General features: G+C 40.8%; 1 protein-coding gene across 13 annotated transcripts in view; it reads left to right on the top strand.

The window, feature by feature from the left end:
* Positions 1–13054, top strand: part of SEMA6D (semaphorin 6D) — a 612063-nt gene extending 599009 nt beyond the window's left edge. For 5 of the 13 annotated variants that reach the window (XM_070469340.1, XM_070469342.1, XM_070469338.1 and 2 more), the window contains 12 exons: positions 661–780; positions 1465–1553; positions 2277–2494; positions 2594–2725; positions 2981–3136; positions 3228–3401; positions 4707–4847; positions 4942–5019; positions 5447–5547; positions 5910–5966; positions 7443–7610; positions 9345–13054. In XM_070469340.1, coding sequence (XP_070325441.1) covers positions 661–780; positions 1465–1553; positions 2277–2494; positions 2594–2725; positions 2981–3136; positions 3228–3401; positions 4707–4847; positions 4942–5019; positions 5447–5547; positions 5910–5966; positions 7443–7610; positions 9345–10633 — 2723 coding nt within the window. In that variant the 3' untranslated portion in view covers positions 10634–13054. The remainder of the gene's footprint in view (positions 1–660; positions 781–1464; positions 1554–2276; positions 2495–2593; positions 2726–2980; positions 3137–3227; positions 3402–4706; positions 4848–4941; positions 5020–5446; positions 5548–5909; positions 5967–7442; positions 7611–9344) is intronic. The other 8 variants (XM_070469343.1, XM_070469344.1, XM_070469345.1 and 5 more) reach the window with 8 other exon arrangements.
* The last annotated feature ends 3958 nt before the right edge of the window (positions 13055–17012 follow it).

The following is a 17012-nucleotide window of genomic DNA, read 5'->3' as shown; positions in this document are numbered from 1 at the left end:
AAAGTGTTAGTCACTCGGTCATGTCTGACTCTTTGCTACCCCATGGACTGTAGCCTACCAGGCCCCTTTGTCGGTGGATTTCTCCAGACAAGTACTGGAGCCATTCCCTTTTCCAGGGGAATCTTCCCAACTCAGGGATCAAATCTGGATCTCCTGCATTGCAAGCACATTCTTTAACCATCTGAGCCACCAGGGAAGCATTTTTTTAATAAGTTGCCTAACTTTTGGTGCTCCAAGTTCTCATCGATAAATGTAGATAATACAGGTCAACCTGTCACAAGCTGATTATGAACATCAGGTTTTAGATTTATTTGTATATATAGCAATGATGTCAGTGAAAACACTCCAAAGGATATAACACACTACATGGGATAACATGGGCTTCCTAGGTGGCGCTGGTAGTAGAGAACCAGCCTGCCAATGCAAGAGACAAAGGAGATGTGGATTCGGTCCCTGGGTTGAGAAGATCCCCTGAGAAGAGCATGGCAACCCATTCCAGTATTCTTGCCTAGAGAATCCCATGGACAGAGAAGCCTGGCAGGCTGCAGTTCATAAGATTACAAAGAGTTGGACACAACTGAAGTGACTTAGCACACACATAAGGTAACACACTTATGATAAGTGTGGCTATTTTTATTGAAATTATAACCTTGGTTTCAGATGGGAAGCTGTATTCTGCCACTGTGGCTGACTTCTTGGCCAGTGATGCTGTTATTTATCGAAGCATGGGTGATGGATCTGCTCTTCGTACGATTAAATATGATTCCAAATGGATCAAAGGTATCTTTGAAGAGCAGTACTGTGAGATCGCCAATCTCACAATCGCAGGATGGGTACATGGGAACAGGAGCCCTGGCATTGGAAAGTTCAGTGCATGACTTTATATTGTTAATTTAGAGCCCAGTACAAGCTGCCTTGATTGGCTGCATTAGTGGGAAATGAGGAGACCAGTAACTATGTCTGGAAAGTAGATTTCTATCTTAGGTGACCTTAAAAAAAAAAAAAAAAATCACCATTCTGTGTACCATTTGCCTGTCTCTAAATGCATGCACTACTCCTTGCCCACTTCCTTCTACATATCCTGGAAAGTTTAACCCTGGGAAAGTTAGTTCATATCTTCAGAGTTATTTTGTTCTTTGGAGTCTAGAAATCAAGATTTTTAATTTTCAACATAAGAAGTTTCCTTTACTAGCTAAATAGGTTAATGAATAAATCTGTTGAAACAAAGACCTTTGCGGTAGTTCAGTTCCCTGTAGGCTTTTTCTAGTCCATTAGCTAACATTAAAGACTCTGGGTTCCCTAAAGCTTCAACATACCTAATGGGACTCCTGAAACTCAGTGGCATATCAAAGCTCTTGGCTTGAAAGTAGCAGTGTGATGTCTGTCAGTCATGCCGAGCAGTCGGGATATGATGCTAATTGAATTACCCTTTAGGAACCAGTTTGTTTTCACTTTTCCTTTCAGAACCACACTTCCTGCATGCCATAGAATATGGAAACTACGTCTATTTCTTCTTCAGAGAAATTGCTGTAGAACATAATAACTTAGGCAAGGCAAGTATGTGATTGTGCACTCGTATTGCATGGAACTGAGCCCACCTTGGTAGGATTTTTGCATGCTTTCCAACACGTAGTGCATTTAGGGCCAAGTGCAGAGAGTTGTGTTGCTTAGCAAGAGAATAGTTGCTGGGAGATAACTGAACAATGGCCAGAGTGGGAACAGCAGCCTTGGACCTTGAGAAGGTTATATTTATTTTTTCCTGTTACTACAGAGAATGTGCTGCAGGCACCCTTGAGCTGTGGATGCTTCTTTAACTCTTTAGAAATCTGTTGATAGCTGTTCTTTCTTAGTGTCAAAGGCAGGATGGAAAGTAAGGGCCCCTGTTCATTGTCGAGTACTTCAGTCCAAGACAGTAAGATTCTAAAGTATTGCATCCCCTTCTATGCCAGGTTTAAGGACGGTGCGTTTTCGTTAACAATATGAGAAGCTAAGTGGGGAATGAAGTATGGGAATGGTTGCCATCCAGCCAGGCAGTTCAGTGGCTCACTTCTTAGGGAGCTTGTAGAACAGGAATATGGCCCTCCTTTTTTGTTTTTCTCACAGGTAAATACAGTTTACATTCTTACTCTACAGATCCCTAGAGGGAAGGCTGCCGGAGTCTTTTGAACCACATGTATCTTTTATGATTTTTTGTCCCTCCCTTATCTGGCAGCTTTTTGTTCCCGTTCTCCCTCCATGCTCATGATCCTGTTGCCTTGCTTTTGTCCCTTGGGCAGGCTGTCTATTCCCGTGTGGCCCGCATATGTAAAAACGACATGGGTGGCTCCCAGCGGGTCCTGGAGAAACACTGGACTTCGTTTCTGAAGGCTCGGCTTAACTGTTCCGTCCCTGGAGATTCGTTTTTCTACTTTGATGTTCTTCAGTCCATTACAGACATAATACAAATCAATGGCATCCCCACGGTGGTAGGGGTGTTTACCACACAGCTCAACAGGTGAGAACCGACCCCCGGCGCTTCAGAAGGCACCCTGTGCCCCGTTTGTGGGAACCCAGAATAGGTCTGCTGTGCCCTGATGCGGCTCCTCTTTTCCAGCATTCCTGGTTCTGCAGTCTGTGCGTTTAGCATGGATGACATTGAAAAAGTATTCAAAGGACGGTTTAAAGAACAGAAAACTCCAGATTCCGTCTGGACAGCGGTCCCTGAAGACAAAGTACCAAAGCCAAGGTAGGAAAGCAATAAAGACGGAAAGGATTTCTGTCCTTAACAAAGCCCTCTGGTCACTGGAAGGTGTCCCTGCGCCGCCCTGCAGATAGAAGCTCCGGGCGCCTGAATGTGGGGAGCCCACAGAGTTCGTGGAAATAACGTTACCCAGCGGGTTTGGCTCACTCTCCTTCCTCTCTTGACGTTTTCTTCCAGAATAGACACCTTTTCCCTAGATACAAATTGTGAGGCGGGGAAAACACACTATTTTCCTTTCAGGCCGGGCTGTTGTGCAAAGCACGGTCTTGCCGAAGCTTATAAAACCTCCATCGATTTCCCGGATGAAACCCTGTCATTCATCAAATCCCACCCCCTGATGGACTCGGCCGTCCCACCCATCGCCGACGAGCCGTGGTTCACAAAGACTCGGATCAGGTAAGTCTGGGCAGACACGCAGGCCCGCTCCCATTCAGTAGTCTGCCTTCCCGCTGGCCGCCTCTCTAACCTGATTCACCTCCTCTGGCAGGTACAGACTGACGGCCATCGCCGTCGACCATTCTGCCGGACCCCACCAGAACTACACAGTCATCTTTGTTGGCTCAGAAGCTGGCGTGGTGCTTAAAGTTTTGGCGAAGACCAGCCCTTTCTCTTTGAATGACAGCGTGTTACTGGAAGAGATTGAAGCATATAACCATGCGAAGTAGGTGTATTACACCGGAACGCTTTTCGGGACTTCCAGTGTCTATTTCATCTAGTCATTTCCTTTCAGCCTTCTATATTAGCAGTGGTAGAAATGGGGGTGGTTAGAAGCTAAATCCGGAGAAGGCAATGGCACCCCACTCTAGTACTCTTGCCTGGAAAATCCCATGGATGGAGGAGCCTGGTAGGGCTGCAGTCCATGGGGTCAGGAAGAGTCGGAGATGACTGAGCGACTTCACTTTCACTTTTCACTTTCGAGCATTGGAGAAGGAAATGGCAACCCACTCCAGTGTTCTTGCCTGGAGAATCCCAGGGACAGGGGAGCCTGGTGGGCTGCCGTCTATGGGGTCGCACAGAGTCGGAGATGACTGAAGCGACTTAGCAGCAGCAGCAGTCGCTAAATCATGTCCCACTCTTGTGACCCTATTGACTGTAGCCCACCAGGCTCCTCTGTCCATGGAATTGCCCAGACAAGAGTACTGGAGTGGGTTGCCATTTCCTTCTCAGAGGATCTTTGCAAGCCAGGGATGGAACCCAGGTCTCCTGCATTGCAGGCGGATTCTTTACTGATTGAGCCATCAGGGCAGCCTCACATTAGTAGTGGTTTGGCTTATTAGTATTGTGGTTTGTTTGTTTTTCTCACTGAAGTAAAAACCCGGATTTGGTGTTTTCCTGAGTCTCTTAGGGTTTGGAGGGTGGACAGTGGTACATTTAAAAATAATTCAGCCCTTGTTTGTCACGTATGGAAAATTAGAATATTTTCCCCACCCCTCTTACCTTATGGATCTATTTCAGGATGCTTCATCCGGAACTATGCTACAGCTGGTTGCACATAGACACACACACACATACCCCATAATTCTTGCAACCACTGATATAAAAAATTACGTGAACCATTAAAACAAATGAGATAGATGAGAGTAATGGAGCAAAGAAGACTAAGGAGAGATCTAGAAATATCTGGCACAGGAAGATTAAAATGCATTAGAACATTATCTTTTTTCTTCCCTCTAGCCTAACTTGCTCTTCACAAATGCAGTTCCCCTCTGTCAGCAGAACAGGAAGCCAATCTTTAAAAAACCCTTTGTCCAGCCTGAAATTTAACTAACCATGCAAAACAGTAGAAGATGAATCACATAATTATTACATCCTAAACTGCATACTTGCCTAGTTTGCTACTGAGAGTATTCCTTAACACGTCCCCAGCTCTCAGTAGTTGCAAAAACCAAACCTCACTTGCCTCGTATAGTTCCTATAGCTCTTGACTTACTAAACATCTGTCTTGAAAATGTCTCCCACAATATAGGTGCAATGCTGAAAATGAAGAGGACAGAAAGGTCATCTCATTACAGTTGGATAAAGACCATCATGCTTTATATGTGGCGTTCTCTAGCTGCGTTATCCGCATCCCCCTCAGTCGCTGTGAGCGTTATGGATCATGTAAAAAGTAAGCTGATGTTTCTTTCCTTACCCTGGGTTTTTCAGGATCATGACCTTTGATAATGAGAAAATTCAGGTTACCTCTGTCTGGTTGCATACAGGTCTTGTATTGCATCTCGAGACCCATACTGTGGCTGGTTAAGCCAAGGGGCCTGTGGTCGAGTGAGCCCAGCGATGCTGTAAGTACGCTTTGTCACATTAAAAGAGTTCTTCTCCAGATGTGCTTCTGTTTTCTCCAGGGACTCTAAAACTAGGAATTTTAGAAAAATTCTAATAACACTACTTTGATTTTTTTCTTTTCTTTCTTTCCTTTTTTCTGTTTTGTTCTTGTTGTTGTTGTATGGGAGAAGGAAAAACAAAGAAAATCTGGAGCTATGACAGGGAAAGGAGATTGTAGACAGTTTAATACTTAAGGGAAAGGGATGGATGGTGAGAAAGAAAATAATTCTCTTTTGCTCTCTTAAACACTCTAGTTACCAAATGTTGAATACAACTATTCATCTTAGCAAGCTATGTTGAAATGTCCATTTTTCTCTCTCTGCTCATTCTTACTAATCTGTCTGTGTTCTTGGTTCTGCTCTGGTTGTCACTTGTGTTCCTATGAAGGCTGTTAACTGAAGACTTCTTTGCTTTCCATAACCACAGCGCTGGAGGATTTGAACAGGACACAGAATATGGCAACACGGCCCATCTAGGGGACTGCCACGGTAAGACCGAATCTTCCTTTCCCTCCTGGCGCTTCTTTTGGACCACATTTGCACGTGAACATTATTTTACAATCAGCCTTTTATAATGACTGAGGACACATGCCACCTAGCATTTAACTTGAACTTCGCAAAAGCTGAGCTGTTTGATCATGGGGATAAGTTAGAGAAGAATCTTACTTTTTTTTTTTTTTCCTTCACCATTTACAATTCTATAGGAAATCTAGAGAAAGGTAGTCTAACCAGTAGGTTCATTTTTTAATTTATAGTCCTTTCTTTTGACTTTTTGAGTTAACTGGAATTCGTAAATTTTTGCTTTCTTTTGGTTACTTCGTACTGATTACTTGTTCCTTTAATTCTTTTAGAAATTTTGCCTACTTCAACTACACCAGATTACAAAATATTTGGCGGTCCAACATCTGGTTAGTTTTTTTTCATTTTTTGAATTAACAAACCTTTTCTTTCCTTCAGTTAAGCATTTTCAGCCCCTTCTCCCCTCCTTTTGCGCAGTTTGGCAGCCCCTCATTTTTGTGCTTTGACTCATAACCCCCTGATGGTCCCCAAGACTTTTTCTTACTCAGCACTTCACCTTGTATAGCATGTTAACAGTCCATCATTGACCAAGGCACATCCTTTAAGAAAAATCCAATGGATTAACATAGGCTGCATTTCAGCTGCACGCCCGTCCACCTGAGCTTTCTTCTCTCACCCCTGTGCATCGTGAATGTTCCCTGCGGCCATCTATTTTTAATGGATGGCAGAACTTCATTATTTCCCCCCTCTCTCCTCACCTTTCCTAAGACCTAGTATACAAATACACATTTCCCCAAAATGTGTATTTATAAATTTTAGAGATCTTTTTTGGAATGGTTTGTGGTAATCCCTGGAACCTTTGAATGTTGTGATCTCAGTGGTGTGAAAAAGGTTCCCATCGAATGAAGCTGGTTTCTGATGTATTAAGATGTTCACTGGGTTCCCTGTGCCTCCCCGCCCTGCCTTGTCTTCATCTGTTCTGGAGTCTTTATCTGTGACCGTTGTACCAGTCTGAATTTGGGTCTCTGGAGTTTTCGCCTAAAATCATATGCTTCCATTTTGACGGAAAATCTGCTTGGCAGAACTCAATAATAGACACGCTAAGAGGTTAAGTTACTCCCGATCCTATCGCTGGTTCTAAAATTCACTAGCAGTTTCATTCCTCAGAGGGGAGAAAAGGATGGTAGATCCTATGTATCAAGACATCCTTAATCAGCTCATAAATGCCATTTCTTGCGCATGAGTTGCTTCTTACTCTTTGGAAAAAAAAAAAACAACTCCCTGGGCATTCTGAAAAGCTTCAGTGCTTCCCCATGGACAGTAAGCCTTCAGTGCAGTCAGTAATCACAGATGGGTGGGAGGTCTGTGCGAAAGCAGGACAGCCTATTTGTCAAGTCCAAAATCGAGTGTTTATGCAGAACCAACCAGGTGCTTTCTGATGAAGTTACACTCTAGGTTCCCCAGTGAAAGATATATAGCTTCCAACCATCAATAAAAATAATTTTTTTTAAATGCGCAAAAAAGAAATGATGCCGTCCCACAAAAAGATGAGGAAATCACAGTCTTTGGGATTCATATTACCTTTTCCACGAGTGTCATTAATCACCCCAGAGGTTTCAGTAGGAGTATTTTGAGTGTCTTCAAGTTTGAAATCTCCTTAATGTGTCTTTATGATTAATTTTTAGTTTTTATTTTTCCCTTGAAAGAAAGGGATTTGGTGTAATCTCCTTAGATGTGTTTTGATGAAATCCTCGAACAGACTTTCTCATAAAATTTGCTTAAACTTTACTTGGAAATACAACAGCCCAATCAGAAACAATGGGCTGACACTACCCACGTTAATAAAAATCTGTTTGCCACCACAGACATGGAGGTATCTTCATCTTCTGTTACCACAATGGCAAGTATCCCAGAAATTACACCTAAAGTGATTGATACCTGGAGACCTAAACTGACCAGCTCCCGGAAATTTGTAGTTCAAGATGACCCAAACACTTCTGATTTTACTGATCCTTTATCAGGTATCCCAAAGGGTAAGGCCTCACCAGGGAACTCATCTCTCACTGAGTGGAAACCTGATTCCTAATATCTCTGAGGAGTGGATGGAGGTGAACCCAGACGGAGCCACTTCTGCTATTATCACCGCCTCCACTGGCCACGGTCACTCCGGTTTTCTGTGGTTACGTGGAGTGCATTCCTTAACAGCGACAGAGGTGGAAAGCTGAAAGGGTTGGTGAAACAGCCACTCAGACAACCTAATCCATGTTGGCTTCTGTCTGAAGAAGCTGGACCCTGCGGGATATCAGAAAATGCCGAGGGACACCCGGGCAACATCCCAAAACAAAACTCATTAATTGCAAATATCCTGATACTGGCTGTTTTTTTTAGGAGCCTTTCCCAGTCTTTTGTTTAGCTCCCGTTTATAATGTGATCTGAGAAGTATTGATATATGCCAGGCACCAAGTTGTTTGAATACCACAAGCAATAAAACATAACAGAGCCCTTGTCCGGAACTATCATTTTCGGCCCATAATAGAAGCAGTTATCAAATAGCTGCCTGTTGAATTACCTTATTAGATCTAAGACTCTGGTGGTGGGGGGGGGGGGGAATCTATTCTTTAGTGCTTACTAAACTGTGGTATCAGGTTTCCAATCAGTTTTTATGGCAGTGCATTGTCATTTATGATTTACGTCTGTTGATTTTGGATTTTTATGTTTTCATTGTAAACAATTTTATAATCATTCTTCCTCTTTTATTTTCTTTCATGATTCAGTTTCTACTTTTCTTTGTCTTTCACATTGCCACTGAATTCCAGTGCCCTCAACATTGATTAAAAACAACTAATGTTTGAAGGCCTTAGTACTAACCTAGAGCAACAGAATCTTCAATTCACTCTGACTTACTTTATTCTGGGATAGCTGTGTTTATAGCATGTAACAGACTTGGATACCTCTTAAACTAACATATCTAGATGTCTGTGGTTGCATTAAAAAAAAAAATAATTACAAACTAATTCACTCTTCTTCTTCCAGTCTAATTTAAATATTTCCTAAAATATCTCAAAACAATTGGATAATATCATTTAACTCTAATACATAGTATACTTCCTTAGACTGTCTGGATTTTTTTCATAGCAGTCAATTCAAGAGTGCTTCACTCCAAGATGGAATGAAAGAAAAAGCAAACAGGAAAGGTTGTATTTGTAGCTATCAGTGACTAAGCAGATGCTTTTAGTTTGTGAACAAATTATGTAGTTTCATGCTAATTAAGAAGAGCATAATTGTATTACCATAATTATTTTAGCAAAATGTGTATATATACAGATTCATACATTTCCCTAATCCCAGTAGCTGCCCTTTAATCCTGATTTATGAATTAAGAGAAAATCGTGAGAAAGAAAAACATTTTATGAATTTTAAATGGGCCAGTTAGAAAATATATCATTTCTAGCCCTAATTTTTAGATAGAAACACTTAAAATTTTGTACGTTATATAACAACTATTTAAGAGGGATTGGAAGGGAAAAGACTAATACATAATACAGATCAATGGAAGAGTTATCCTTTATTTGTAGCAATTGTAAGTGTCTCTGGGGACCCTATTGTGATTAAAGAAAAAAATATGTGATTTGGGAGTCCACCTCACTCTCCAAGATAAGCATATGGAGCATGTGAAGGTAGTGTTGATTCAAGGCAAGCCATTTGCTGGCTAATACTGTTTTAAAGAAGCTCCTCACTCAGACTCTTTTCCTGTGTGTCTGTTGCAGGTGTACGATGGGAAGTCCAGTCTGGAGAGTCCAACCAGATGGTCCACATGAATGTCCTCATCACCTGTGTCTTTGCAGCTTTTGTCTTGGGTGCATTCATTGCAGGTGTGGCAGTCTACTGTTACCGTGACATGTTTGTTCGGAAAAACAGAAAGATCCATAAAGATGCAGAATCTGCCCAGTCATGCACAGACTCCAGTGGAAGTTTTGCCAAGCTGAATGGTCTCTTTGACAGCCCAGTCAAGGAATATCAACAGAATATCGATTCTCCCAAATTATATAGTAACCTGCTGACCAGTCGGAAAGAGCTGCCACCCAATGGAGATACCAAATCCATGGTCATGGACCATCGAGGCCAACCTCCAGAGCTGGCTGCTCTCCCCACACCTGAGTCTACACCCGTGCTTCACCAGAAGACCCTGCAGGCCATGAAGAGCCACTCAGAAAAGGCCCATGGCCATGGAGCTTCGAGGAAAGAAACCCCTCAGTTTTTTCCTTCTAGTCCTCCACCACATTCCCCACTAAGTCACGGGCATATCCCCAGTGCCATTGTTCTTCCTAATGCTACCCATGACTACAACACTTCTTTCTCAAACTCCAATGCTCACAAAGCTGAAAAGAAGCTTCAAAACATTGACCACCCTCTTACAAAGTCATCCAGTAAAAGAGATCACCGGCGTTCTGTGGATTCCAGAAATACCCTCAATGATCTCCTGAAGCATCTAAATGACCCAAATAGTAACCCCAAAGCCATCATGGGAGACATCCAGATGGCCCACCAGACCCTAATGCTGGATCCCGTGGGACCTATGTCTGAGGTCCCACCCAAGGTCCCTAACCGCGAAGCATCTCTCTATTCTCCTCCCTCAACTCTTCCCAGAAATAGCCCAACCAAGAGAGTGGATGTCCCCACCACTCCTGGAGTCCCGATGACTTCTCTGGAAAGACAGAGGGGTTATCATAAAAATTCCTCCCAGAGGCACTCTATATCGGCTATGCCTAAAAACTTAAGTTCACCAAATGGTGTTTTGTTATCTAGACAGCCTAGTATGAACCGTGGAGGGTACATGCCCACCCCTGCAGGGGCAAAGGTGGACTATATTCAGGGAGCACCAGTGAGTGTTCACCTACAGCCTTCCCTCTCCAGACAGAGCAGCTACACCAGTAACGGCACCCTCCCCCGGACGGGACTAAAGAGGACACCGTCCTTAAAACCTGACGTGCCGCCAAAGCCTTCGTTTGTTCCTCAAACCACCTCTGTCAGACCACTGAACAAATACACGTACTAGGCCTCAAGTCTGCCCTTCCTCGTGTGGCTTTATCCTGTCTATGTTGTTGAGAGGATGATATGGTAAGGGTACCTTAAGAGACTCGCTTGTATTTCAAGAGAACCAAGTGGCCAAAGAAACTCTTCCTAACTTTGGCAACATCAGAACTTGCCATATGTAGCTACTTCAGCAAGGCTTCTGTGTGCTTGCCTGAAAACAAAGGAAGGTGCTGGTCATTCCGTTTCTTTTGTTTGAAGCTAAAGAGACGTGTGGCTCTGAGGGGCCACCTGTAACCCGTATAAAGAGCTGATACAGTGCTCAGAAGAATCTGTCTGTGAGCAAATACTTGAAAATGGGTTCAACTTAGACTGCCATTTTGTGTGGTCTTCCCATTAAATGTGAACATTTTAATATGTATGCATTCACCTTGCCTCTTGCACAAATGTCAAAAAAAAAAAAAAATGGTAATGTCTCAAAGAAACGAACTTGTAGATTACCAAACAATTTGCTAAAACTTCAGTCTTTGACCCAAACTGTAGCATCTTTTTCATGTGTGGCATTTTTTTCCATGCCACCAAGAACTGTGTTGCGTGTGCGTGTGTGTGTGAGTGTGTGTGAGTGTGTGTGTGTTCTGTCCCCACGAGCATTTATTTGTTTAGGTGCCCATTGCATCTTTTTGTGCTATGGAGTTGTTTACATCGCGCATGACTGAACAAGAGACAATAATTTCTTCCCACAGCAGTCCATTGGGTTCAGCTTTGAGAAGGAAAACCAAGGCTGATTTTGACAGTCAAAATGATTAACTCGACTTCCATGTTACCCAATGCCAGAATGTAAGAGTACTAAGTAATTCTGTGCTGCTATTCACTGAAACTTCTATTACAGTCTTGCCAGCTTAAGGAGATAGAGATGTTAAGCGGTATCCTTGATTTATCCACCAGTTTCAGTAGTAAAATTCACCAGTCCACTGTGAATCCAAGCCCCAATGACTTTATTAACCTTGGACACACTAACAAGGTTTTATTTTTATTGTTTGGTTTCTCCCCTGTGGTAAAATTCCTCTTGTTTTAACTCCCCTCTAACCCCAAGATGGGGGGAAAAAAAAAGAACCACACACACACAAAACAGAAGACATAAGAAGGGAATGTGAGAGGGTCATAATTGGCTTAACAGAAACAGTCTATGAAAACCTAACAGTGGTGTAATCATGTTGTCTATGTTGTGTGATGTGAGAATTTTCTCCTAAATCATGCAGGTAACGACAGTATACTGTAAATATTACATGTGAGTTTACCTGAATCTGTGCATTTTGTGCCTTATTCATGAAAATGATAGAAGTACTCAAATATGTCAAGTGTTTTCAGTATAGCACATCATTTACTGAGTGCCAGTTGTACATGTTTTTCAACCAGCACCTGAAAAGACTTTTCAAAAAAATCGTAACAACAACCTAGAACAATTAACTGTAAAACAATCCATCCAGATAGCCGCATTACATCCTTTGCCATGATAAACATTCCACTCCTGCTTTCACTAAGGATGAATCAGTGATAATGTGAAGTCAAATGAGGTTTCCCGGGTAATGTGACACCTGCAGAAACCATATAGAGTCATTTATTCATAGTTTTGCAGAAGCCACTTACAGTTGATGATGTGCAACCCTGACGACTGTTTCAGTTAATATGCTGCACACCACGGTTTATTGAACCTCATCTAGAAAGTATCAAGGCAGAGGAATGCTCCTGACTTAGTCAGACAAATAAGTTCAACTGATTTCCTGTGATAATATCTATTACTTGGGGGAGAATGGGTTGCAAAAGACCAGAGCATTTTTATACAGAATGTAGAATACGGATGCAGTTATTCTTTTTCTTTGAGAATATTGTTTTATAAAGAACATGATTCCCTGAGGTCTCTGGAAGCTCAAAAGCTAAAACTTCTGTTTTTGCAACACGTCAGCTTTGAAACTAAAATATTACCGATTGATAATAAATTAAACCAACCAACGATAAACACTACTCAGTTCTCCGCCTTCAAACCTGTTTGAATTCACCCTGCCAATATTAATCCCGGCGTGCAGAAAATGGAACAGTAACTGTATGTGAACCCGGATAACATTTTGTAACATTGTGCTGCCTTGTAGTTTGTAATGTGAGTTCTATCAGTATTTATGTTGAGATTTCTAACATAAAATCTAGTCTCTATCCTGTTAATTTAATTTTTAAATGCTTTATTCATTTGTGCAAAGGTAAACACAGATTGTATCTTTTTTAATGGTACGGCATAAAAAGTAACCCTAAAGTGAAGTGGCTCTATACTGTTTTATAGAGTACTTTAACATGTATAGCTATCTTGTAAACTTGTATTGTGGATGTGTAAATAATATGTACTTTGGGTTTTTAACACCGCATGTAAAGTCAAAATAAAATATACAAATCATTATATTCTGCCTCTAGATGTGGAAGAGGTTTATAAGGTGTCATATTTTTAAATATCTTTAAGTCAGTCAACACCAGTGAGAGCGTCTTTTAAAATATACCAAAATATTCTTACCTAGAATACTTGCCACCAAGTCATGGTTATAACACATTGCTCTTCTTGGAGGCCAATACTGATCATCAGAGCCCCTGAAAAATGTACACTACAAAAAAACCAGGTGAACTGTATTATTTAACAGTCAAATTATTCAGGCCAGCAACCCAGTGGCTCAATTTGTCCACGCAACAGGCTTTTTTTTTAACTTTTTTAGAAAATTTATTTTTAATTGGAGGACAATTGCTTTACAATATTGTGTTGGCTTCCGCCATACAACAGTGTGAATCAGCCATAAATATACATATATCCTCTCCCTCTCAACCCCCCCCACCCCCCTTCAGAACTTGCCACAGAGTACCTCGTTGAGCTCCCTGTTTTACCCAGCAACTTCCCATTAGCTATCTGTTTTACATATGATGATGTAAATGTTCCAGTGCTACTCTTAGTTTTTCCCACCCTCTCCTTCCCCTGCAGTGTCCAAAGTCTGTTCTCTATGTCTGCATCTCTATTCCTGCCCTGTAGATAGGCTCATCAGTACCATTTTTCTAGCTTCCATATGTATGTGTCAATATGTTACTTGTTTCTCTCTTAACTTCACTTTGTATAACAGGCTCTAGGTTCATCCACCTCACTAGAACTGACTCAAGTGCATTCCTTTTTATGGCTAAGTAATATTCCATAGTATATATGTACCAAACTTCCATCTTCTTTATTCATCCATCTCTGTTTCTCCCATGTCCTAGCTATTGTAAATATTGCTGCAATGAACATTGGGGTACATGTGTTTTTCAGTTATGGCTTTCTCAGGGTTTAAGAACAGTTGTGGGATTGCTGGGTCATATAGTTTTATTCCTAGTTTTTTAAGGAGTCTGTCTCCATACTGTTCTCCGTAGTGGCTATATCAGTTTACATTCCCACCAACAGTGCAAGAGGGTTCCTTTTTCTCGACACCCTCTCCAACGTTTATGTTTGTAGATTTTTTGATGATGGCCATTCTGACTAGTGTGAGGTGATATCTCCTTGTAGTTTTGATTTGCATTTCTCTAATAATGAGCAATGTTGGGCATCTTTTCATGTGTTTTCTGGCCATCCCATATGCCTTCTTCAGAGAAATGTCTGTTTAGGTCTTCTGCCTACTTTTTTATTGCATTGTTTGTTTTTCTGGTATTGAGCTGCATGAGCTGCTTGTATATTTTGGAGATTAATCCTTTGTCAGTTGTTTCATTTGCAATTGTTTTCTCTCATTCTGAGGGCTGATTTTTCATCTTGTTTATAGTTTCTTATGCTATGCAAAAGCTTTTAAGTTTAATTAAGTCCCACTTGTTTATTTCTGTTTATTTCCATTGCTCTAGGAGGTTGGTCAAAGAGGATATAACTGTGATTTATGTCAAAGAATTCAACAGGCATTTTTAAAATTTGTGATTTGTATTCTCATATGAAATTTTTAATATCAATTTAGTCTAAAGTTATAACTGGTAAATCAGGTTCCTGTGAATATTTCTTGCTGTTTGGTATAAGATGTTTCTCAGTTCCATCATTTCAATTGAATAAGACTGTAGTAAGATATATGTTCCTCAAGTATTGAAATGGGAGATAAAATCATGATTCCATTTGATTCTCTTAGCATGCATGAGTTAGTAGCTGCTGTCATTGGATTTAAAAAAACGAATGAAGGAAGAGACAATAAGGGAAATGTATCTTCAGCCTTGTTTCTCCTTGGCTTTTTGAGCATTGTATTCTCTTTCATATCCATTGTCTATCTCTATTAAGTTGGTGTTTATTATACTGCCTGGCCATCATACCAGTTTTCCTGGGTACAGCGATCTTTTTTTCCTAAAAAGTACATCATCTTTCTCTTTTCCCTTTATGGCAGATTTTAGCCTTTTTCAATCGTGGACATCTTTGATAACTTAAAGAATGGTATGGACTGAGAGCTGAATTTCATTTTTTTTTTTTTTTTCAGAAGATTTACAGACCCCTTAAATCATATCTATGAATCCTCAAGGTAAATGCTTAGATGCCATTTGAAAGAAATGGGGTTAGAGAACTTAGAGCTTTTCATAAGGAAGGCTTTGTAAAGAAACATATAAAATTAATTAACCAAGACATACCAGAGTGGTGGTGTTGCCAGAAATCCCATTGGTTGGCATTTAAGTTACTCTGGGAAATATGACAAATTAAATGCCGGTTCAAGCTAAGAAGAAATGCTGTCTCACATGCAAGGATCACCTAGGTGCTGGCCAGGTACCAGGAGGACTCACCTGCCTGCTGAGAGAAGCTCTCTCTTCTCCTGCCCGCCCAGCTCTTCTCCTTCATTCTCCTTGTCACGGGAGGGCAAAGAACAAGGTCTCCAAAATAGCTCAGGGTCCAGATCTGGGAGCTGGATTCAAATCCTGACTCCACTATTCATCAAGTCACTGCAGCACTATACCTTTCTTTTCTTTAACTTTTTGTTTTTTGTTAGAGTATAGTTGATTAACAATGTTATGTGACTTTCAGGTGTATAGCAAAGTGATTCAGTTACACATATACCTGGATCTATTCTTACTCAAATTATCTTCCCATTTAGATTGTTACATAATACTGAGCAGAGTTCCCTGTGCTACACAGTAGGCCTTGTTGGTTATCTATTTTAAATATTAACAATGAATACATGTCCATCCCAAACTCCCTACCTATCCCTTCCTCCACCCTTCCCCATTGGCAACCATAAATTCATTCTATAAGTCTGAGAGTCTGTTTCTACTTTGTAAATAAATTCATTTGTATCATTTTTTTAGATTCTACATGTAAGAGATAATGATGCAATATTTCTCTTTTTCTGTCTGACTTGCTTCACTCAGTATGACAATCTCTAGATCCATCCATCTTGCTGCAAATGGCATTATCTCATTCTTTTTAATGATTGAAAACTATTTCACTGTATATATATACCACGTCTTCTTTGTCCATTCCTTTATCAATGGGCATTTAGGTTGCTTCCATATCTTGGCCATTGTAAAGTGTGCCACAATGAGCGGTGAAGTGCATTTATCTTTTGGGGCCATTTTTTTCCTCTGGATATACACCCAGAAGTGGGATTGCAAAATATTATAGTAGCTCTACTTTTAGTTTTTTAGGGAACCTCCATACTGTTCTCCACAGTGGCTGTCCCAGTTTACATTCCCACCAACAGTATAGGAAGGTTCCCTCTCTTGATTTGTTTTCTTATTTTTGAAAGGAGATGGTTCAACATCCATTTCTCTGACAGCTCTATGGTATCTGTCAACTCTATAATACCATTAGCTATTTTATGAATGCTGTGCTTAAATATTAGTCTTTCAATAGCTTGGTTTGTAGGCCTTTTATGACTGTGAGAGGCCTATTCCATGTTAGATGTGAGATATATGAGATTGGCAATAAAATAAGGCATGAAAACAATGCATCTTAAGTCAATCAGCTTGTGTTTATATTTGATGCTTACCTTTCTTGCATATATAACATGCAAAACACTTAAATATCTGCTAACATTGCATTCTTTATCAAATAGATGTGAAACCATAAACAAGGAGAAACTGGGCAGATAAGAAAACCAATCTTTAATTCACAGAGGAATCAGGGGATGAGAGGATGGGGGAGGACAGTCAAATCCTGGATATCCAGACCATGGATCTACAGGGACTCACATATTAAAGAAAATAGAATATTTCTAGACTCTGTCCCATGATATAATTCTTTTTAAAATTAGGTATTGATTATTGATTGATAAATCTCTCTACAGCATGTACTTTGGCTTGTTTTAGCTTCTAGTGCTGGGTGTGGGTGAAGAAAAGTGTGATAAGATCATTTGTTACATATGCACTGTTACTTTGGACTGCTATTCACT

Source organism: Odocoileus virginianus, chromosome 6 (genome assembly GCF_023699985.2).
Source record: "Odocoileus virginianus isolate 20LAN1187 ecotype Illinois chromosome 6, Ovbor_1.2, whole genome shotgun sequence".
In the NCBI taxonomy this organism is placed as follows: Eukaryota; Metazoa; Chordata; class Mammalia; order Artiodactyla; family Cervidae; genus Odocoileus; species Odocoileus virginianus.
This window is presented reverse-complemented; position numbering and strand designations above follow the sequence as displayed.